The following is a 25,727-nucleotide window of genomic DNA, read 5'->3' on the forward strand; positions in this document are numbered from 1 at the left end:
GTCATCGACTGACTATTGATGAGCCTTGTGTGTAAGCATGTGGATGTGTGCATGCATACACACACACAAGCATATATATATATATATATATATATATATATATATATATATATATATATATATATATATATATATATATATATATAGTACGTTGTAGAAGGAATTTTATATATATTCTTGGATGAAAACAGAGTACACACGAACACCACAAACCGGTGAACAGTCCATAAACATTGGAGAGGGAAACGAGTTTCGGGTGTTTCAACTATTTCTCTCGGGCCTCAACGGCTTTCTTAACAGTTTGTATATTGGAAATTTTTTCTGCCATGCAACAGACGTTTTTGAAGACGTCTGAAAAAACTTAACCGGCCCGCACTGTTTCCAGCGTTTCATTTTTCATCGTGATAACTTGCATTTAAACGTCTCGTGGTCCTGTGAGTTTTGTACACACACACACACACCTTCATCTAGCAAACAATACCACCTTAGACGAAATGTCAATAAAAAAATGAAAGAGTCCTTCCCACAAACATTGTCCCATCACCCAACAATAACAGTCCACTGTTGTCGTGTGGGGGAGGATACAGTGGGTGGGGGAGAGGTGGGGGGATGGGGGTGGGAGCCTTTGCTGTGAAAAATAATCTGCTGGCCATCACGGGACAGGGAGAAATGACTACGATCTTGAATCTGGGAGGACCATCAATATTGCAGCGGTGCCACACGGGTCGAAGAGAGAGACTTGGGAGGTCTTTAGGTACGGGGCAGAGTGAAGTCACGAAACAGGTGTTTTGCGGCATTGCCGTTTAAATTAAAGGTAAATTAAAGGTAATAGTGGGGCGTATTTGTCAGCGACGTGAATGATCACTATTTATAAGAACAAGCTAAAAATCCCGAGTTTTCTGTATATCGTATGATCAAGGCCGCCGAAAATAAATCTATCTTCCGGTGGTCTCGATATGATGCTGCATGAACCGCGGCCCATGAAACTTGAACCACGTTGCCAGACGCACGATTATGGCTGACTTTAACCTTAAAATAAAAACTACTGAGGCTAGAGGGCTGCAATATAGAATGTTTGATGACTGGAGGGTGGATGATCAACATACCAATTTGCAGCCCTCTAGCCTCAGTAGTTTTTAAGATCTGAGGGCGGACAGGAAAAAGTGCGGACGGACAGACAAAGCCGGCGCAATAGTTTTCTTTTACAGAAAACTAAAAACGGAATACTTATGAAGCAGGTAATACACAGTCTAAATTAGGGTATCAGTGACAGGTGGGTGACATTTTCTGTTCCTAGAATGCCCAAGACTTATCAAAAAAGAAATTGAATATTTTTGAAGTATGTGTCAACTCCAATTTGAGGAAATATTACCGTGGGACGGATGTGTCTGTGAAAAACAACCCGCCTCAGCCAAAAAAAAAAAAAAAAAAAAAAAAAAAAAAAAAAAACGCCTCTACGGATCTCATAAAGGATTATTTTTTCTCCCTAGGTGCGCTATTATTAAAGGTTATATATTTAACTTTCGAAAGGGAGAAGTGAACGAGTTTTGATATTCGTATTACGTGTCGACGACAACGGTTGTGGGAGAACTGTAACCCTATAATATATATATATATATATATATATATATATATATATATATATATATATATATATATATATATATATATATATATATATATATATATATATATACATATATATAATAATTTTTTTTTTTTTTTACTCCGGCAGAGCATAATCATACTAAAACCCAGCTATTCAAATGGGGCAAAAACATTCTAACTTCGAGCTCCAGACAGAGAACTCTGGGGGCGTAAAGGCTATATATAAGAACGAACTTCCAGTATCCAAACATCTAATCCTATAAGTTCCCGTTCAAAAATAAAGCCTGGAACACAGGGTAACAGAGCGAGGGTTGATAAGCCAGAACAGTGTCCCCCTATATCAGTTTAACGATGACCAAGGTTCTATTCTGGCGACGGCGGGCGGACAGGCCCCCTCTATAATTTAGCTCTCTGGTGCAATAACGGGTCATAATCTACGACCCAACGTGTAATTTTACGCAAAAAGGATAGAAGTAAAATAAAAAAAACCTTCCTACGCCAGCAAGGGAAAAGAAGAGTCTCGTGAGCATATATAAATTTGATGATTATGCTCGTATTGATTTTAGTATTAATCCTATATTTCAATGTGATTACAAGCCCAAGGGCAAACATCCATTAATTACATGTTCAAATCTATTGTAACTTTCTTCCTGCATACTGAGAATTAGAAGTTCCTGCGAACTTCATAACGCTGAGTACTTCCGTAATTTTGTAGTGCTTGAAATGACACGGTTATTCCAGACAGGCTATTCATTTATAGCACCAAGAAAGTTGCGTTGAGTTGTGCATATGTGAGAGAGTTACTGAGAAATTTTTCACTATTTTGACCTTTATATTTACTAATTAAATCATTATTAACAATATATGCATCTGATGGTACTCGTATTTATTTAATATATACCATAAAAAAAGCCAAAAAATTTAAAAACTTACAGGAACGGAGAAAATCCAGCAAATTTTTGACGTTTCTGAGAAAACAGCAGCGCATAAACGGAGGAACCCCGCGAAGTTCCCTCTGTTTTCGCGGGAAATACACTGCTGTTGCTACCGTAAGGGGGCGTGTCCTTATCCAAGGATCCTGGAATGAAACAGAATGCCGTTTAAATTTACCACAAAATATCAGCTATAAAAACTAATTTTCTTCTTTAACGTCTTTAAATTCAGAACGTTCATGTTTTAGAACTAACATTACGAGAAATTAACAATAATTATCAAAGAAAAACCAAATCTTTGATAAGAAACCACTGGTCGACAAATTGGCAACAATGCACGAAGGTAGCGTGACTGAGCAAAAGAGACTAATTGGTTACCATATTGGTTTTAGAACGCAGATAATACTGCGTATGATGATCAAGTTCCTTTCCATCACACCATTAATGATACTGTATATGCAGACTGAGTAACTAAAACGGTCTTGTAGAAGACGACGCCTCTGTAGTGATATTTTTCGAAATTAAATCGTCTTATTTTTACATGGTAACACTTGGCAGCCGCTATTGATAAGCATTACGTCATGAAGGAACGTAAGGCGAGAGTTCATTCTCAATTATGTTTGATTACCTGTGTTCCAATCTGACAATTGTTCTCTTGCATTTACTTAATTAAAATCTATTCCATTCTGACTATTGTTCTTTTGCATTTATTTAATTAAAATCTATTTGCCCATATCATATATATATATATAAATTATATATATATATAGTGTGTGTATATACATATACAGTATACATATATATATATATATATATATATATATATATATATATATATATATATATATATATATATATATATATATATATACACACACACACACACACATATATATATATATATATATATATATATATATATATATATATATATATATATATATATATATATATATATAGAGAGAGAGAGAGAGAGAGAGAGAGAGAGAGAGAGAGAGAGAGAGAGAGAGAATCAGATAAATCGACTTGTGTTGGAAACTGAGGAAGTACAGAATATTTTTCTGCAGTTGGCCCCTGATCTCATGTCAGCAAATCCTGACCGGAATGGGAATTTCACTGACGACGAGGCTTTGTACTTGATTGCAGTTTATTTTCTCGCTTTCAGGCGATAGCGCTGATATTTCCAGCCTTTTTTTATTTAATTTTCTCCATGACGAAATCGAATGCTGAGAATGAATCGTGGTTTTTACTATTACCGATGCAAAATAATATATTCCTTTTAAAAGGACAAATACACGACTGTTTGCATCAGTTTATTTTATGTAAAAGGACATTTGTAATGTACATTTGTAATGTAATTTGTAGTGTCTTTGTAATGTACAAATATTTCCTTCCCTTCTTTGGAAATCAAAAGAAAACAAGTAAAAAATGCGCCGAAGTTTCTTCGGCGCAATCGAGTTTTCTGTACAGCCGCTACAGCGTATAATCAAGTCCACCGAAAATAGATCTATCTTTTGGTGGTCTCGGTATAATGCTGTATGAGCCTCGACCCGTGAAACTTTAACCACGGCCCGGTGGTAGCCTATCTCATATCGCTGCCAGAAGCACGATTCAGTTTAACTTTAACCTTAAATAAAATTAAAACTACTGAGGCTAGAGGGCTGCAATTTGGTATGTTTGATGATTGGAGGGTATATGATCAACATACCAATTTGCAGCCCTCTAGCCTCAGTATTTTTTAAGATCTGAGGGCGGACAGAATAAAGTGCGGATGGACAGACAAAGCCGGCACAATAGTTTTCTTTTATAGAAAACTAAAATTGATACATGAAAGACAAATTGAATTTTGAGTTTTATTATTTACGTGTCTATTAACTAACTCCTGAGACAAAGTCTTCTCTTCAAGGTACTGACGCAGAAAGCTGCCTATAATGATTTGAACACAATTAATACGTCACGGTATCTCTCAGGGTTCATTTCTGTTGTAGTCGATGGTCTTACATCCATTTCCCCGCCTCTACTGGTGCTTTTCCCATCTCTCTTAGCGTCCCTGAGTATGACCCTTGCATAATATGGAAACTGTAACAGTGAACAGTATTTTTCTTTGAGTTTTAATATGAACGTTCTTGCTGTTCAATTAGAACCTCAAAAGTTCAAGCGAAGATGCAATTCATTACTACCCTAAAATAATTCACCTTGTATTTTACCGATTTATTTATATTTTTATATATTAAATTATTACTTTATTAATTTATCTCTTTTCATATTCCAATAACTGATCTCTTGACTCTGTATGTTCTATTGTTATCTGTTAGTTTCTTTGAAATGAACACCAGATTCTTTGAAACTTTGATTACCTAGTCAGTAGTCCTGTATGCTTGTTCCATATGAATAGGATCTATCTTCCGAATAATAATAATAATAATAATAATAATAATAATAATAATAATAATAATAATAATAATAATAATAATAATAATGACAGCACGTGAATAAAACGCTTAAAAATCAGGTACGACGCATAGCACAGAAAATATTAAAAAAACTTGGCTCTGAACCCCCCAAAAACATTCGGAGCCCAGCTGACGCACCAAACGCAGACCACAAAAGGTCCTTCAGAAATAAACGCGGAAGATAAGGAACACCATTAAGGATGAAGGACTTCGCACATCCTTTTAAAGACCTCATATGGAGCGTGAAGTCCTCCAGATTGGAATCCTTTGACGCGGAGTATGAAAAATTCTGAAACGGAAAATTGAAAACTCTTTTTCACGGCTTTGATTCCAAACCAAAAATGTGTTTCGGTATCTCTCTCTCTCTCTCTCTTTCTCTCTCTCTCGAACACGTGATGTGATAGGTCTCAGTTGTCGAGTGCTTGTCAAGGGCGATGGTCGTTTTTACAGACATTCGTGGTCGACCTGTCAGAGAAAAAACAGATCGATAAGAGGGATGAAAGAGCGTTTATGCATGCATGTATATATATATATATATATATATATATATATATATATATATATATATGTATGTATATATATATATATATATATATAAACATATATATATATATATATATATATATATATATATATATATACATATATATATATATATATATACTCTGTACATAGGTCATTTTGGCACAAGGGAATGTAGAGCAGTTTTGCGGCTTAACCTTTCAGAGAATTCGTATTTTTGTTTTCAATCTCTTACCAAAATAAGAACGATGTCCATTAATGCTTTCTACCTTATGTGATTCTAAAGTATAAAACAAGTTTATCAGTTCGTCATTCAGTTATAGCGAAACAGGCTATAGAATCATAAGCAATATACGACGAAGGTTTTATATAAAATGACAAAAGCAAATAAAATAAAATTGTATTACAAAGCTTGTTCTACAATATAGAAAAAGGGCATTTCATCCCAAAAAAAAGAATAATAAAAACAAATAACACCGAACCCTTATTTATATCTCAGATGTAGTTATAAGCTCCCAATAAAGATAGCACGGAATAATAGCAACTGAAACTAACGTGGCATATTTCAGCTTCAGGATTGGCTAACGGTAGGTTGCATGCGCGCGCAGGTTGTGGTTACATGCGCGCGCAGGTTGTGAGAGATTCCTTGGACTGAGAAGTTACGACAGACGACAAGGCCTTCAGTGCCGAGATGACGGCCGTACCGTTCACGTCGTCTCGTTTTCCACGATGGACTGGATGTTTATCAAGAAATGGCATGGTTTCTTTTTTCTTTTAATTTGTGGATGGATAGTATTTCCAATATAACTTTCTTTTGGGTTATATATATATACACATATATATTATATAAATGTGTGTGTAGATGGCAATTAATTTTATATAACCATGTCATTCCAGCACTAGAAACTGCAATTAGCACAGATTTAAAAAGTTAATTATCCTAGATATGTTAAATTCTCTATTTAACAGTTATTAACCTCTGAATTATTATAACCATCGAATACGTGTCAAGAGATAATTCGAGAATATCCGCCATAGGAAATTCAACGCCAGCTGATTAACACAGGTTATATATATATATATATATATATATATATATATATATATATATATATATATATATATATATATATATATATATATATGTATGTATGTATGTACGTATGTGTGTGTGTGTGTATCAAATGCGCTGACCTGATCCGTTGCCTAGCAAGTTAATGCCGCTTGTTGATTAAAACCGTAATTGAGTGTGATATTAACCCCGAGCCTTCGCACGAAAAAGTTAATTAGATAATCTTATTTGATATTTATGCCCTGGTGACGATAACCACCAAATTATTTATGAGAATTTTTGGAGTTACAAAACGGAAAAAAAATATGTCATGAATTTCATATCATCTGTATAAATTATCCTACTTCTCCCGTTTACTCTTTTAATTTAACGATACATCACTTCAAACTGTCCTTCTCTGTACAGGTTCATTAACATAATTCCGAACGGTATGGGAACAACTTCATGCGGTGCACTGTAGGCATTACTTCAAGTTCTTTGCATGGTGCCTTCGGCCCCAAGCTGCAACCCCTTGCGTTCCTTTTACTGTACCTCCTTTCATGTTCTCTTTCTTCCGTCTTACTTTCCACCATCTCCTAACGATTGGTTCAGAGTGGAACTGCTTTGAGGTTTTCCTCCTGTTACACCTGTCAAGCCTTTTACTGTCAGTTTCCGTTTCAGCGCTGTATGACCTCACAGGTCCCAGTGCTTGGTCTTTGGCCTAAATTTTGCATTTGATTCAATTCAATACAGATTACCAAAAGTATTCAGTATTTCTATTTCATTAAGTAACCATATCTTTGCTATGTTGTCAAAGGAAACTTGTACGGCATTGTCAGGCTGCTTACATTTTTCATTTTTTTTTTTTTGGTAAAACGGAAAAAGCGTGAATTACTCACGAAATTTTGCAGAAACTTAAATCATTTTTTTATTTGGTCAGAAATAGTGATAAATCACGCTAGAGGTTTCCCTAAATTGTTATCTAGCTTATTGGGACAAATATCATTTAATTCTCTTTCATTCTTTCCCCATTTTACTTCGTTTATCAGTCGATGCTGACTTTTCTCATATATATGAGACATACATGGAACGGAATGGAATACAGGATTTCGGTCTAAGGTCCAGCACTGGGACCTATGATAAGGCCATTCAGCGCTGAAAGGAAAATTAAGAGAGAAAAGTTTTGAAAAGTTTAAAATGAGAAAATACTTATCAGAAGAGGGTGGAAGGTACGATGGAAGAAAGAGAATAGGAACGGAGTTACAGTAAAAGGAATGAAAGGGTAGCAACTTGGACGATGCCAAGAACCTCAAATAGTGCCCATATTGCACGGCGTGGGGGGCACTGACGGCACTGCCCCCTCTAAGGAGTGAGTCATATGGTCACTGTTCTTCAATGTTGTTGATTGAAAACAACATCACTCTGTAACTTCAGTCAGTTTGATTCAATTCTCCACAGAAATATTATCTCTCTTTCCTTCAAATTTAGCACTCACATTTTTAGAGTCTATACATATCTTGAATCATACTCCTGCGTCACACTCTTCCGGAGTGTAGGAAAGCTTTCACTTCAGGAAGGATACGGAAATTATGCGTCATGATACATTTTTATCTAAATTATAAACATATCTTGTCAACAAACTAATGGGAAAAAATGTTTCCCATGGAATGGTAATTCTTAAAAATGTCCCTCTCAAAATGTTAGTTTTAGCATAGTATATTAGCATACTGAGTTAACAAAATAATAATGAATAATAGTCCTTCCTATCAAACAATAATAGATGGGAAGAAATATTTCCTCCACAAGAGCTTGAAATTACCACCTCCAAACTACAAGCCTTAAGCCCAGTATATAATACTGGGTTAAGAAAAACAAAAAGAACTCCATACGACAGTAAACCTTTTCTTAAATTAATAATGAATAAGAACCCTCCCTATCAAACACCAGTTATAGATGGGAAGACATATTTCCTCCAAAACAACTTTAAATTATTACCTCCAAACAACAAGCCTTAAGCCCAGTATATTGTAATACTGGATTAAGAAAAACCAAAAGAACTCCACAAGTCAGCAAGACAGCAAACCCTTACCTTCCTATAAATCACTAATCACTGACAGGCGTCCCAAGCTACAAACCATTTCAACCTACGAAGCACTAATGATTCATAGACAAATACATCTTCCCTTTCACCACCCGTTTGACCGGGTTGATCTTCTTCAGGATCTGAGCGATGGAATGGACCAGATGGTCCGGGTCCATTCCCGTTTTCTTTACCTTGAACTTCTGCAGGAGTTCCGTCGTGGTCATCGGCTTGCGCATCAAATACCTCCTGATGGTGTCCTCTGACACGCTGCTGTTGTCGATGCTTTGGGCGAGAGAGAAAAAAACATTAATACGATCCAGTTCACTATGTATATACCGAAGGGCAAAAGGCGCTATGAATGGATTTTATGATTGAACTGCTGATTCAAGTTTTACTGACAAATTGACATCAGAAGAGTTGGGTTCTTCTCAAATTTTGGTAGTATTATGGGAAGCTTGTTAAGCAAATTGATGGCCTCAGATCCTTGTTCCCTGGGAATGTATGCCCATGAATAATAATAATAGTAATAATAATAATAATAATAATAATAATAATAATAATAATAATAATAATAATAATAATAATAATAATAATAAAGACAAACCTCAGAAGCTGCATGTGAATATTGACTCTTGTTTAATAATAATAATAATAATAATAATAATAATAATAATAATAATAATAATAATAATAATAATAAAGACAAACCTCAGAAGCTCCACGTGAATATTGACTTGTAATAATAATAATAATAACAATAATAATAATAATAATAATAATAATAACTGTGCTTCATATTAAATAATAAAACAGAAATTATGACAAACCTCAAACTTGGTTTCATGTGAATGAATATCAAGTTGCTTTAATATTAAAAATACACCAGATTTGGCTCATCATGACTTCACGCTCGTGCTGAATAATAATAATAATAATAATAATAATAATAATAATAATAATAATAATAATAATAATAACAAAAACCTCCTTGAACCAGACGCCATCGGCGTAGCCACTGCATCGACATATTTGGTTCGGATTTCCTTTTTCAATTCTCTTTTGGTCCTCCTCTTGGTATTTCGGTTTTGGGACATGCCCATCTTACCAACGAGGGCACTGTAATAATAATAATAATAATAATAATAATAATAATAATAATAATAATAATAATAATAATAATAATAATAATAATAGATAGATTCTGTAGTCCTAATAAATATATTACAAATTTTAAAGGCAAGAGAATACAATAATAATAATAATAATAATAATAATAATAATAATAATAATAATAACAGATAGATTCGTGCAGTCCCAAGTAAATATATTACAAATTTTAAAGGCAAGAAGAATACAACAATAATAATAATAATAATAATAATAATAATAATAATAATAATAATAATAATAATAATAATAATAACAGATAGATTCGTACAGTCCTAAGTAAATATACTACAAATTTTAAAGGCAAGAGAATACAATAATAATAATAATAATAATAATAATAATAATAATAATAATAATAATAATAATAATAATAATAATAATAACGGCTAGATGCATACAGTCCTAAATAAATATATTACAAATTTTAAAGGCAAGATTCTCTAATTTTCGCATTGAGATTTAATTTTAACAATGTAGTCATGTGGTAGTTAAATAAGTCCATAAATCTATGAATTAAAAAAAAAAAAAAAGGAGCAGTTTACACAAGTCACTTTACCGAGGTGGTTTTGTTAAACTGCTCTGAACGAACATTTGACTTTCTTAGGGGATTAACACAGGGGATTTCTCTTTCATATAAATAGTAATTACACAGGTTATGTGCAACTGTTCCTCGCCAACACGCCCAGTTATCACTGCTGTGTTATACTTCACGGTAACTTATTACACTCAAATGAAACTCTAACTTGAATGATAATAATAATTTCCTTTGCCCATATGAGATTCATAATTTGAGAAAGGAGAGAACACTTACGTCTTAAGTGCTTAACTGTACAGGCAAAATGTCTTCTATACTGTACAGGTAAAATGTGTACTTTACTGTACAGGTAAAATGTGTACTTATCTGTACAGGTAAGATGTGTACTTATCTGTGGAGGCAAAATGTTTACCTACCTGCCCAGTCAAAATGTACATACTTGTACAGGTTAAATGTTTACCTACCTGCACATTCAAAATGTATTTATTTTACATACCTGTGCAGTTAAAATGTACTTGCTTATACAGGTAAAATATTTACCTACCTGCACACTCAAAATGTACTTACTTGTACGGGTAAAATATTTACCTACCTGTACAGTTAAAATGCACTTACTTGTACAGGTAAAATATTTACCTACCTGTACAGTCAAAATGCACTTACTTGTACAGGTAAAATACCCACTTACCTGTACAGGTAAAATGTTGACTTACCCCATTCCAGTCTTCCTCAGCCTGATTTCTGCTCCCTCGTCGCTGTCCTCGGAAATCTTGCCCTCAGGATCTGAAAAATAATAATAATAATAAAATAAAATAAAATTTTTCGTAACGTCAACACTAATTTCTCCCTGACGTAAACATACAATTGTTCTTAAAGGTATGCTCACAAGGAACACCGCTCACAGATTGCTTTATAAGGCGCAACGAAGGTGGTGTAAGGGGCTTTCTTGCATAATACATTTATTTCGTTCTATATTTTAGATTTACCAGTTCCATTTTGCTGAAGATGGTTGCCTAGTTTTATCTCACGTCAATTTCCAAAGTACCACAGATTTTATTTTCCAAAGTCCCACAGATTTTAAAATCTAATCCTCTGGCTTTATTATTATTAATTATTATTATTATTATTATTATTATTATTATTATTATTATTATTATTATTATTATTATTATTATTATTATTATTATTAAATCAGTACAGATTTATCTTTAAATATATGTACATATACATAACTGTGGATTTGCTTCTCCAATTTAAGACTCGTGCTATTATTATTATTATTATTATTATTATTATTATTATTATTATTATTATTATTATTATTATTATTATTATTTAATAAAGGTCCCAAGTAGTTTTCAACTGAAATACAGTCCACTAAATGCGACAAAAATGAAAGATATTGGCGTACCTACAAAGCACCTCAGCTAGTTTGCATTGTTCTCGAAGCCCAGAATTCTAAACAAACCCCTGATATTGCAAATACCGTTTGGATGCTTAGGTAGAATGTTTTCAAGCATATCCGAGCAATACGAAGCTTACGCGGCCAAGTAGGTTTTACGTCCCCACTGATAACTCGGTAAGCTTCTTTAAGCACGAAACATGCGAGGTCTGAACACAATCATCCCAACCTGAACTCCTGAATAATATATCTTGACAAAATGCATTCCGGTGTTTAAATCTTGCTTTGAACTCGATGTATTTCAGCACATTTTGTATTTAGAAAACTTGATTACCCTTCCACTGATAAAAGTACTGAATTCTTTTCAAGTCAGACATATCACTAAGTTATGCGAACTTGATTCAGGACACTTATTAAAGTAACACTCTCTCAAAACAAGACTATGTATATGGGCATGAAGCTGGCAGCCTCATTCTAAAAACAATCAAGAATTTCTGACTTACAACATTCCTTTGTGGTCTAGCATAAAGGGTAATGGAGTGACAATGCCAAAAAAGACATAGAAAGTGAGCCAGTCACCTGTGCCAAATACCAACGCAAATATCAGTATACACGATGAATTGAATGGAACTGAATTGAATTGGACATAGAATTTAGGCCAAAGGCCAAGCACTGGGACCTATGAGGTTACTAAAGGTGTAACAGGAGGAACCATGAATCAATTGTTAGGGAGGTGGAAAGTAGGATGGAAGAAAGAGAATACGAAAGGAAGTACAGTAAAAGGAACGAAGGGGGTTGCGGCTAGGGCCGAAGGCACACTGCAAAGAACCTTGAGTAATGCCTACAGTGCACCACCTGAGGTACACTGACCGCACTACCCCCCTACGGGAAGCATACAATATGGAAATAACAGTGCAGCATCATATTCAGTTATACCTCCTTTGTCTGATATCCTACCTCGCTTCTTTCTCTTGTCGGTGTCCTTGGCGTCCTCGGCAGAATCCTCGCCGTCCCTTTGTTCCTCGTCATCGTCTTCCTCAGAATTGATGAGCTTCCTGAGGCCGTCAGCCTCATCAACGCCCGCCAGTTCTCTCCTTACCACTTCGTCGTCTTCTGCTTCAGAGCTGGAAGGCGACGTTATTTGTTTACATATTTGTCATTCTTTTAGTTATAAATATAAAATACCTGTATCATTCTTTTAGCATTAATGACTATATTTAGTCTTGGTTACCTATTGACGATTTTTAATTGTTGATATACTTTACTTTTCTATTTTTCAATTACTTCCCTATTATTTTGTTTAAATTACTTATTTAATATATATATAGTACTTGTATCATTCTTTTAGTATTAAAATGACTATATTTAGTCATATACTTTACTTTTCTATTTTTCTATTATTACCCTATTATTTTGTTTGTTACTTATTTAATCGCCTGCTACCCAAGAGAACCAACTAATATTACGCAGCATTTTAAGGACGCGATTAAAGTCATATCTTTAGGGATTCTTTGATATGGTCTATGGCATCTTTTCCTTAATGAGGTTGCAAAACCTGGAACAAAATTAAATGAGAGGAGTTGGACAGCACTGATGCAATATACGAAATGGAGCGGATGAAAAAGGAGTTTAAATAACTCTTATTGATAATGGAATTCGGATTACAAAAGCTTTTTCAAACCTGGATTTTTCATTTTATGAGATCTTGGATAGCAGGCTGTGCACAGCTTGAACAACTGTTTAAAACTGCAAGAATAACAACTACTTATATATATATATACAGAAATTGATTGAGAACATATCGTGTTAAGACACATAAATTCATACTTGTGTAGGTAAATATACATGCATAAATGTTTTTTTTTATTTCGTTTACCTAAACAACAAACTCAGTCTGTTGTGAAACCTAGAGGTGTAACAAACAAAAAAATGAGAAAAAATGAAAAATCCTACAACAAACTCAGTCTATTGAATGAGAGAAAATGAAAAATTCTCACAAGAACAATGAAGAGTAAGGCACTCAAAGGCAAGAGATGAAAACGGAATCAACAGAAAAAGAAAAAGAAAATAAAACTAATAAAAATAGCACTGAAAAGACGAACTAATATCTGAAAGCTCAAACAACCCACCATGACAAACCGAGGACGAATCTGAAACTGCAAGCGAAATATATGAATTGAATTGAATTTAGGCCAAAGACCAAGCACTGGGACCTAAAAGGTCATTCAGTGCTGAAACGGAAACTGACAGTAAAAGGTCTGAAAGGTGCAACAGGAGGAAAACCTCAAAGCAGTTGCACCATGAATCAACTGTTAGGAGAGGGTTGAGAAAATTAAGACGGAAGAGGGAGAGTATGAAGGAGGTACAGTAAAAAGAACGAAGGGGTTGCAGCTAGGGGCCGAAGGCACGGTGCAAAGAGCCTTAAGTAATGCCTACAGTGCACCGCACGAGGTGCACTGACGGCGCTACGGGGGCAAAACGTATGACAACTGGAACCGTTAACTCACTCTGAGGAGTCACTGGAAATGTAATCATGTTCGGCGCCGTCGTCGTATTCGTCACTTTCTTCGACGCAGTCTTCTTCCTCACTTTCGCCGTCGGCTTTCTTCTGCTTCTTCCCACCTGCAAGAAATTGTCAGTCAGTCAGTCAGTCAGTCAGTCAGTCAGTCAGGGGATTTGGGGAAGATTTATTCATTCCTTGGATTTCCTCTTAACAGGAAACGATTCAACAATTTCTTGTCTTTTTTGTTATCTGGAACTTCAATTTCCGCAGTATATTATATATGTACATCAATTAAGTTTACTTCAACCCCAAATTTCTTATTCCTTGATAATTCATAAATTACCTAAGCTACTTTTCCAAATACATCTTAATTATCTGCCACTTTCACAACATATCTTCCTCCTAATAAAAAAAAAGTTATAACATTCCATTTTGTTCTTGATACATTTCAATTACATTCTACAAATCATTCTTTTAACAGGTGCACGAATCCAGTCATATTTTTAAAATAAACTAGAGCGATCAGAAGTTACGAAAGGCCTCTTTTCATTGATCGCAAATATCTGATCTGCATACTCACCTGAATCTTTTGTGATTCGTATAGATTCAGTCATACTTTCCTGCTGGAGATAGATTCATATTTAGGTGGTAAATGGTAGGTAGAAATCACTAGAATGCAGAGAATTACCACTCATGTGTTTGCTCATACCTGCACACCCACGCACACCCATACCTACACCCACACCCCACACCGGCGCACACACACCCACACCCACACACACATACACACACACCAACACCCTCACCCACAACACACGCACATCACACCCACACCCACAAACATACACACACATACCCACACACACCCCCACACCCACGCACATCACACCCACAAACATACACACATACACACCCACGCACAACCGCCAACCAACAAACTCACACAAAACACATACAAAACCCTACCATTTTGAAAATTTTCATAAATCCCTTCAAACGTGTCTATAAATTCTACAACGTGTATAAACCCTTTAAAAAAAAACTTAGAAACCCCTTCACCACGTGTAAAAATCCTTTGAATCCTAAGTAAACATCCCTTTAAAACCGTCAGTGAGCAAAAGACACTTGTTAACCTTGTTGTTTCCTGCCTTTGGACTGCACTTTGTACTTCTTTTTCTTCTTGTCCCCGTCTTCCTCGCCATTCTCTTCTTCAGCCTCGTCTCCCGACTCTGATTCAGACATCCAGTCGTCTATTTCGGACAGAACCAGGCCTGTAGTACATCAGGCAATCAATGAAAAATTTTCTGCTTCACAAGAGGCTGAACAAAAGTGGGGTCTTGTCGTAACAACAGGTCATACAGATGTCAGTTGCAGATAAAACTAAGACTTCACAACTTAATCAAAATACTTTTCAGAAAATGTTGATTACTATTATACTGTGATCTACAAAGGTTATGAAAGTGGAATTTCTGATAAAAGAGACTACGACTTGCTACCTTAGATCAGATGACTGTTAAAATAGTAGTATTTGCATTGAAATACATCAAATGACCACAGTATCAAAGACTGGTCTGATATAAAGATGGTTCAGCAATGGTATGGTTAAGCTGCACAGGATTCATGCTGATGCCATAACGTATCAAAAGATAAACGGACATTTACTTCTTTCAAATGAACACCATTTTCTTTGGAAACTTGAATTTCAAATCTGTGGCCCCTGTATGCTTGTTCCATATGAACAGGGGTTTATCTTCTGAATAATAATAATAATAATAATAATAATAATAATAATAATAATAATAATAATAATAATAATGTCTTACTCTCAGGTCATTTGGTTCTCACTACGACCTATTGCCGCTTCTACTAGGCACCTAATCTTTGCTGTGAGACCCAGATTGAGTTGTTGACCTTTTGCTCAGCTATCCTATTATTTCATCTGCACGAACGTAGATGCCCGTAGTTGTTGTGAGGCGACTGAAAATCAATCACTGAAATACCGAGGCTTAAGAAAGTCACGGGTGTGCAAATTCACATGAAAACAACTTACGATTTCCTAGGAAACTCCTGTTCTTGTGCATGGCTGGGTCTTCCTCCCCGTCGGGAGCAGCGGTCTCTTTCTTCATGAGGGAAAAGTAGTTCATGATTTTCGAACGTCTGGAAATTAAGAACGGCGATCGTACAGAAATTCTACTTTAAAATACACGAGTCATTGCTCCCCCCCTCTGTTCCAAGACATTCTTGACGTGTACTTTAATTATCTGGTGACTTTGTTTTGGTACACAGTCATATTTAAACCTCTAAAAACTTATACATGCTAACACATATATCAAAAAGCCTCAGAAGAGCTTGTCAGAAGCTGGTTAAATTTTGAATATAAAAAGTCTTTCTTTTAGGCAAACGCAATACTTCAACTATTCCGTTATCTTTCGGTCGATATAAAACCTCTAAAAACTTATACATGCTAACACATGTATCAAAAAGCCTCAGAAAAGGTTGTCATAAGTTGGTTAAAGTTTGAATATAAAGAGAATCTTTCTTTTAGGCAAACGCAACACTTTAACTATTCCGTTATCTTTCGGTCGATATCATTGTCTCACCAACCTCTCAAAATGCTTTTCGGCTTCTTCTTCCGTTAGGGATCTGTAATGCTGAACAGGCCTGTAACAGTACCACTCCTCGACTGGGTAGGCCTCAAATGCACCGTCTTTCCCCTGCATGAAGATGTACCAGGAAGAGTTTTCAGACACGCCGCCTGCTCGACTTCCCTTGTACCTGAATGAAATGTTTTATTACACACAAATAGCAGTTATAATTTAGGCTGTACATAGACACGTCTTCGACATGCACGAATACATTTAGAACCTACTGGTCACTTTTACCAGATCTATATGTAATTTTATTAACTACAAAGCCCTCGTAACTTCTCGAGTTCTTTACGTTTTGGAAACGCCTGTCACTGCTAAGCCTAGTTCCAGATCAAGAGAGAAAAGAAGTTATTCTCATGTCAGGCTGAGGTTCGATCTTGGGTCGGGAGTACAGAACGAATTTTCCAAACCCCTTTTTTGCACTGTAATGTGGTATCAATCGTAGTACAATGTGTACTGAAGAATCTTATAATATACAGAGTGCTTTTTAGTAACGTTTCTTTGTTCCTAGCTAAACTACTACTCCTCCTTCACTTTGCATCCAATCCCTTCGAGTCTCGTGGCCTAACTGTCCAATTTCTTTAACTCTTGTTCTTCCAGATTTCCCCACATCTTATGCACAAACGTTGTCCTGATACAAAGAAATTAGACTCACTGATCTGGTGAATTAGCTCGGGATAATAATTTACTTAATCTAAAAGAAGTACTGGCCTTTCACCTTAAACTTTATCATTCCCTTTAGCTAACTAATTGTGAAGTGCTGAATATTGGAAAAACATGTAACAAGATGCTTGCAATTGTAGAATTTCAATCTACCATGAACTTCCTGTGAGGTTTGTGGCATTAAAATCGCCAATACCGCACATAGCATCTGATTTGAAATGCAACAGCAAGGCAAAGCATTTTTACAACAGTTAACAGACAGCTTCCGTGGACATAATTAACACGGAGGGAAACTTTGAGTGAATCATCTAGCAAAACATTAACTGGGGATAACTTCATCTTCAAGGCTTACTTTTTCTCCTTCTTGCCAGATACCGTTAAAATCCAAGGCTGGTCCTCTTGACGGTACTGCTTCAGACGTATTCCCAACCTTTTCCTTCTCGCCTCCGCCTTCTCCTCCTGGCGAAACTCGGATCCACCACCGTACCTGTCAACAACAGTGTGACAGAAGGATTAGTCAGAACCCAGTTATGAAATGGGAAAAGATAAGCACGTCCGCGTGCAATATAGTTATCAAAACTCTCTGCCAGAAGCCTCAGGCGCATCAGCAGTCATCTACTCCAGTGCAGATGGATTCAGAACTTTGAAATTGTCAGTATTTACCAAATGTACAACTCCCTGAACTTTGATCCCCGACTCACTTTACCAGTTTCTTTCCAAAAGATAGGTCTGACATTTCTGGTATAGTGAAAACAATCAAGACCGTTTTCTTGCAATGGTCGAGCGTATCATCAGTGGCAATGCCTGCCTGTCTCATCACCATCAAAAATTCTCACATGACAGACTATGCTAAGACTCTTAGGATACGCCATGGATATGCCTTAAGCAGTGCTTACACGTCACACATTCCAGCCTTATATCCTAAAAAAATGGATGGACAGTCTTTCAAAAAAACATTTGGACAGTAACACCTACTTTGGAAATTCACAGAATATCACAACTCACTCAATACGTCGTTCTGCTATAAACTTTTATGTTGTCATTGAGTGGGGAGGGGGTGCCAATATAAACGAAATTGACCTACCGGAATAGTTGATGAAAATGGGTAATACTGCAGAATTAGCACGTCTTCTGCTATGGATAGTTTAGGTTAAGGTGGGGGAAGGCTAGGATGCATCCCCGGTGCAATATGCCTAATCAGCTTTTAAGAAGGTGAGGGCACATTCTTAGCATAAGTAACGTTACATATGCATCCCTTCAGTGCCTTTAGCCAAACTAACCAGCGTAAACTACCACAATTTCTTCAGTACCTTTTAGCCAAACTAATCCCTGAACTACCACAATTTCTTCAGTACCTTTAGCCAAACTAATCCCTGAACTACCACAATTACTTCAGTACCTTCAGCCAAACTAATCCCTGAACTACCACAATTTCTTCAGTACCTTCAGCCAAAATAATCCCTGAACTACCACAATTTCTTCAGTACCTTTAGCCAAACTAAGCTCTGAACTACCACAATTAAAGTTAAGAAAACGTATAACCATTAAACTGAAAACCTTACCTCGGTGCATCCCCTTCCATAGTTCGATAGAGTTTCCAGTTGTTCTCCCTCTCCATCTTCGCCCGCGTCCAGGACTTGAAGTCTATCCCGTGGGAGGAGTCAAACCTCATCACAGAAAATCTCTTCGTGGAGGTCCTGGGGACCAGCAAAGTTAACAATCAACATCGTAAGTCTAAACGGGTACAATATTTCTCCTTTCTTATGTTCCATTGGTTGTCAATTCGGTAACTGGGAAAAATGTCATTACTTACCTAGGAGCTTTTACGACGTATGAAGACACATTTCCCTGAAGAAAAACAAATAACAATAATGATATCAATAACATGCTTATACGTATTCTAGCATAAATGGAAAATAACGCATAAGCAACCCATAAGAGAATAGTATAAGTATTAACTGGTTCGAGTATGTTAAGGGACCCAGCGCCCTAGATTTGGTTAGGCTACGGGAGGTTAGGTTAGGATGCATGAGCTTGCATGAAAATTCACCTTTAGCAAAGGTTGTTGTGGTATGGTTCTGGCCCGTAGAAACTGACCTAGATCAGGTTACGTTCCGGAAGGTTAGGTTAAGTTATATCCCTTCAATTACCCCTTTCAAACTCCGTGTTTTTTTCATTTTTATTGTTAACGATTACATACACAACTCACATATTTTCTGAATGCTAACACTGTGTTCTATGCAATTTAGACTATTCCACTTTATACATTTCAGCAGTTTTGGGTTTTCTCCAACTAAAAAAAAACCCAGATTTCCCAATGGGGTCCCTTTATAATTGTTGCATATTTGGGCATAAAAAAATCGAATGTTTGCACAGGTAATAAAAAAAAATTCCACAAAACAAATGAGAAACCGTTGGAATGATATGTTGTTTACATGTCTGACGAGAAATTAATTAATCGCACATTTACCATTATGTGAATGTACAGAAATGTTTCGTATAGAGAAAGATAATATACGCCTTTGACAGCTAATCAAGCGTTAAATTATCAAGGCTTTTGACGCTACGGTTTTTGAGCAAGACTTTCCTTTCTTCTTTTTGCATCCTGATGACCTAATTATTAACTGAACCTTGAATATGCAGAGGGGAGCCCACGTTGGTTAAAAGTTCGATTCTTACCCTGTGCAAATGCACGGTTGGTTTACATCAGGGCTGACTAGAGTATGTGATATTTTGACCTTAATCGCATGCTTGCGAACATTTATGGCACCAAATTATTACCAGTTCTTCAATAAGTATGATGTTGCACCTTCACGTGCAATGCCATACTTCACTCTTTTATAATCACTGTATACACTCAGTGTTCAAGCATTGTTACGCCCATGTCTTAACCCTAGCTTAAACTAAACTGACAGCTATACGTGAAAGCTATGGTGAATCTACTATTATTTTGCATACCTGGAACGTACTGTTGAATCCAGACATGACTGATTTGCATCCACAACGTACAACAACAGCAGATAAACCTAGTTCAGTACACAGAGATGTACACTTGTACACCAACACGGTACAGCCTTTACCTAATAAACAAAATACCTTTCAACTTAACATGGGAGTTACATCTTTCGAAAGTTTCAAGGTAAGGCGTAAGATTTTTAGAAAGTTTTAGCGTTAAGAGTCCAGATAAAATGGTTCCAGTAATGAAATACACCAATCTACGGCATTTGTCTTTATCAAATCAACTTAGGACGAATCATAGTGGCATGCGCCGATAAAACGTTAACATTTGTTCAATTGTAAACAAACATGTTGACTTCCCCCTGAACTTAGGTACTGCAGCTTTCAAAAGTATTTCTAAAAGGTAAATGTATTAGCATTTACATTTCAAGAAAAAGCCGCGGGTAAAGACTGAAGGATAATTGGCATTTAAAGACTATATATATATATATATATATATATTATATATATATATATATATATATATATATATATATATATATATATATATATATAAATATATATATATATATATATATATATATATATATATATATATATATATATATACATTTACTATTTCACTGACCAGGTTCTATCTAAAGTCAAAGAGAAAATTACAGTATTAAACACAGCCATTATACAACAGGTGCCCTGTAGCGGGTAGCGCCGTCAGTGCACCTCATGCGGTGCACTGTAGGCATTATTTAAGGTTCTTTGCAGGCTGCCCTCTGCCCCTAGCTGCAACCCCTTTCGTTCCTTTTACTGTACCTCCTTTCATATTCTCTTTCTTCCATCCTACTTTCCACTCTCTCCTAACAACTGGTTCATAGTGCAACTGCTTTGAGGTTTTCCTCTTGTCACACCATTCAAACCTTTTACTGTCAATTTCCCTTTCAGCGCTGAATAACCTCATGGGTCCCAGTGCGTGGCCTTTGGCCTCAATTCTAAATTCAATTCTATACCACACGTGTATCTGCGCACCTTGAGAAGTAAGCTAGTTAATATACGAGGCCAGTCTCATTTCACTAGCATTTGAGCATGTGTGAGTATATGTGATAACTTCCACTTGAATAAAACAATCTTCTCCTCATGAAAAAGAACTTCTTTGGGAAACTATTAGGGTAACTGCTTATCAAACTGTGCGTGTATGACTAAGCGCGCATGAGTGTGTTCGCGAGCGCGCGTGAGCGCATAACAACACTCGCCGGGCGAACACAACAGCCTCTGTGTATAAAATAAACAATCTCCAGAATTTCATGAGGGCTAATTGCTAACACGCTTGATGTTGACGTTGCATTTCGGCATCCGGATACTGACTAGCTATGTGTCCTCGGAGAAAGCTTATCCAGGGAGTGACCAAGAGCTACGCAAACAAGTAGGGAGATTAAAAGTAAACACCTCGACGGCTTGAGTGGAGAAAGGAATTCGCCTCCGCACACAGCGTGACTTCGTTACGTCTCGGGCGTGAGGAGCCGAGTCATAATCGCCCCGAGAAGGAGGAGAAATGAGAAGAATGAGAAGGGGGTTTCCTTCCGTTCTCGAGATTCTCTGGGGAGAGAACAGGATGCAGGCGACTGGAACGCGAGATTACGCTTCTTCTTGAATCTCCTGCACGCTAATGGGTGAGAGAGATAAAATGGGAAGGAAGGATTTTGCTTAAAAAAAAAAAAAAAAAAAAAAAAAAAAAAAAAAAAATATATATATATATATATATATATATATATATATATATATATATATATATATATATATATATATATATATATATATATATTATATGAATTTCATATTCAAGCGAAGATGCAACGCAGTACAACCCTACTAAAACAATTCTCCTTGCATTTCGAGAATTTACTTACATTTTTATCTATTATTTATTAATTCGCTTTTTTTCTCTTCTGTATTTCCTATTCCCTTCTGTGTCTCCCTTCAAATGAACACCGTAACATTCTTTGGAAGCTTGGATTTCAAGTCAGTCGCCCTGTGGGCTCGTTCCATACGAACAGGGTTCATGTTCTGAATAATCTGATGATTTTTTGTGCCGTTTCCTCGTCCATACCATTAGAGGCCGCGGTTACCTGAACGCCACACCTGAAATGAATTAGCAACCGGATATGTGACCTAGAATCTTCAACGTTTATCCTATCCTCAGTAATTACACCGTGCCAGCCTTCCTCCCCACTGTTTCCTGTAATGAGAGAGAGAGAGAGAGAGAGAGAGAGAGAGAGAGAGAGAGAGAGAGAGAGAGAGAGAGAGAGAGAGAGAGAATCAGATTTCATCATCTTAAAAATGGATTTTCACCTTTTTGAAAATTTACATATCATCTGCACGTGCCCTTTAGATTTTGTTTTTAATTTTTTAACAGTTATTCTGACCAGGATCAAACACACACAACACACACACACACACACACATACATTTTTATATATATATATATATGAATATATAATTATATCAATGACTTTTCATATGCACATATCTAACATTATTATTATTATTATTATTATTATTATTATTATTATTATTATTATTATTATTATTATTATTATTATTATTATTATTATTATTATTATTATTATTATCACCTTGACAAAGGCTTACCCACTCTGTTTTGCTGAACCACAGGTATGTACACATATGCCATACAATCAACATTCGTAAAAAAAAAATTGTATGCCAATTAAAAATCTTCCCTGCTCACCTCATCATCCCTTTTGCTGACTCGCGTCCTCTCACCTAGTTACCTCCTGATGAGGACATTCAAACCGATTTCTCCCTTCTCCCCAAGATAGGCAGCTTACCTTTTGGGAAAGGTCAGTAGCTTCTGACTCGCCATTCTTGTACCTCAGGCGAATGTTCGTCACGTAACTCCTTTTTTGGAGACTGGCTCGTCAAAAAATGATTTCGGGGTTCCCACAATGGGGATAATCAGCCGCTGCGGTCGGAATTGAGACGCTCGTTCCTTGGGGGAGAGTGTAAAAAATTTTTTTTTTCTTTAATGCAATAAAATAGGTGCTATTTCTTTTTACAGAAGATTCTCTCTTTTCGTCACGATTTCTGCAATCTTTCCTTCATCCCGGAATTCCTCTCCGAAGGAACTGCAACGAATCTTTACTACAGAAAGTCCCGGGAATTTTGTAATCTTTTTCCATTCTGGAATTCACTTCGATAGGAATGCCTATTTTCACTCATTCGCTTTCAGAGAAATTGAAAGTTGAAGAAATTGAGACGTGAAGACAATCGAATACACCAGTGATGTCTCTTGAATATCTGAGACAATAAAGTTTTGAGCATAAAACACTGCACTGTTATTACAAGAAAATCAGAAACAAATGTATTTTAAACGTTTTAAGAGTATTCAAAAAATGGCAAACGCTGTGTGGATAATAAAGTTACGCAGTACAATTTTAAAATCTTTTTAACCTGAATACATGAAACACTTTTTGCGCATATTAACGTGGGAAGAGTGAGCTCACATCCCCCACGGCATTTGATATAATTCCTGTTCCATGCCATGAAAAGAGGGGGCATTAAGACTACTGTCGCTGTATAAAGGATATTAATAAACAAGAGAAGGGTCGGGGTAACGTCATAACTCGGAGCGGAATGAGGTACCTGAATTATCGTCGCTGCTAATTTCGTTTCATTATTAGGGGTACTGCATTACGACTAATGCACAAAGAAGAGCGTGGCATTTGATGAACTGGTTAGTGTAATGAAGATGCAGAAGTAACATTTAATTCATTATTTTAATGCTGCAATTTAGAACGATGAACGCGATTCCTGCTGTACACCAGGACAGGATAAATGCACGATGAAATAGTTCTTGCTAATTCTCGCTTATATATCCAGTACTATTTAGGGTCAATTGTTTTCTAAAACAAATGCTGAACGTGGAAATTAATGTATGTATATATATATATATATATATATATATATATATATATATATATATATATATATATATATATTATTACATATATGATAAACTATACTGACTAGGAATACTAACATTGATGAATAATGATCAGATTCTTATACATTCTCATGTAATGATAATGTTATTTTCAAAGGCATACTAGTAGCGTTTATAATATACACACACACACACACACACACACATATATATATATATATATATATATATATATATATATATATATATATATATATATATATATATATATATATATATATATATATATATATATATATATATATATATATATAAAGCTATTTTTGGAACGTAACATATGCTATCAAGTTCTTTTATCTTCGCTTTTTTTTTTATTTTACCGTCTGCAAAGTGACACCTTTCCGCATGCGCTTTTAAATTATACTACATTCAACTGCCTCTAGTCCTCGCTTTAATACAACTCTTATATCGCTCTTCATTTGTTATGCAATAAATTCCAGTATCAAAGTAGACGCAAGCAACGCGTACCCTCCGTTTTAACTGCTTTTATTTATGTCTTTATTACTTCCTCTCATAATCCAGCATTCACCCTCTTTATTTATTGCCTCGTTCACACTTTTTTTTTATTTCTTTATGAAATAATATTTTTCCGGGTGTCCCCCAAAAAGGGATATTGTTTCTTATTTTAAAAATAAATTCGCTCGCTTACAGTTTTGGCTTGCCATGCCTCATAGGTACCTATTACCAGAGAGAGAGAGAGAGAGAGAGAGAGAGAGAGAGAGAGAGAGAGAGAGAGAGAGAGAGAGATATTTATGCCACAGCTGAGTGGACAGTAGATCGCTATCGTTCCAAAAAGGGGAAATTACTTGGAAACGCCTTGACTTGGATTTATAAATGTGTAATCGAGGGAAATTTCAAAGGATTTATTCATTGGACAGCCTTCCTCACTTCTCTGGCGTCGGAACAGGCTGGTATGAGAAGGCATCAATAGTGCTGAAACTATACAAACTACTTTGATGACTCTCAATTGCGGGTTTACACAAAGAGATGGTAAAATCTTCCAAAGAGTATGGCATCCTCACGAGAGAGAGAGAGAGAGAGAGAGAGAGAGAGAGAGAGAGAGAGAGAGAGAGAGAGAGAGAGAGAGAGAGTTGGAATTTCTTCTGGCGCTGAATCGTACCCTACCTCAGGGACCCTCTCTCTCAGAATAATTTCAATTCATAATTTAAGTCTTCAAAGAA

At 35.9% G+C, this 25,727-nt stretch overlaps 1 protein-coding gene across 1 annotated transcript; it reads right to left on the reverse strand.

Moving 5' to 3' along the window:
* Positions 1-8,160: 8,160 nt before the first annotated feature.
* On the reverse strand, positions 8,161-20,670 carry LOC136832450 (general transcription factor IIF subunit 1-like). The gene is made up of 12 exons (XM_067093325.1): positions 20,529-20,670; positions 19,384-19,418; positions 19,133-19,267; positions 17,923-18,057; positions 16,864-17,034; positions 16,310-16,416; positions 15,393-15,530; positions 14,264-14,378; positions 12,714-12,880; positions 11,068-11,137; positions 9,634-9,765; positions 8,161-8,931 (listed from the first exon to the last, which is right to left on the reverse strand). The coding sequence occupies exons 1-12, from the start codon at positions 20,553-20,555 to the stop codon at positions 8,721-8,723; spliced, it is 1,443 nt and encodes a 480-aa protein (XP_066949426.1). The 5' UTR covers positions 20,556-20,670; the 3' UTR covers positions 8,161-8,720.
* Between the last annotated feature and the right edge of the window lie 5,057 nt (positions 20,671-25,727).

This window comes from Macrobrachium rosenbergii, chromosome 49 (assembly GCF_040412425.1).
Source record: "Macrobrachium rosenbergii isolate ZJJX-2024 chromosome 49, ASM4041242v1, whole genome shotgun sequence".
Taxonomy (NCBI): Eukaryota; Metazoa; Arthropoda; class Malacostraca; order Decapoda; family Palaemonidae; genus Macrobrachium; species Macrobrachium rosenbergii.

Bases quoted from the DNA above. Each gene is read 5' to 3' on its own strand.
- LOC136832450 (XM_067093325.1), bottom strand. From the start codon at position 20,555: ATGTCTGGATTCAACAGTACGTTCCAG. The intron at 19,419-20,528 runs GTATGCAAAATA...GTTTTTCTTCAG, and splicing joins GATTCAACAGTACGTTCCAG to GGAAATGTGTCTTCATACGT. The intron at 16,417-16,863 runs GTTGGTGAGACA...CTTAATTTCCAG, and splicing joins GCCGAAAAGCATTTTGAGAG to ACGTTCGAAAATCATGAACT.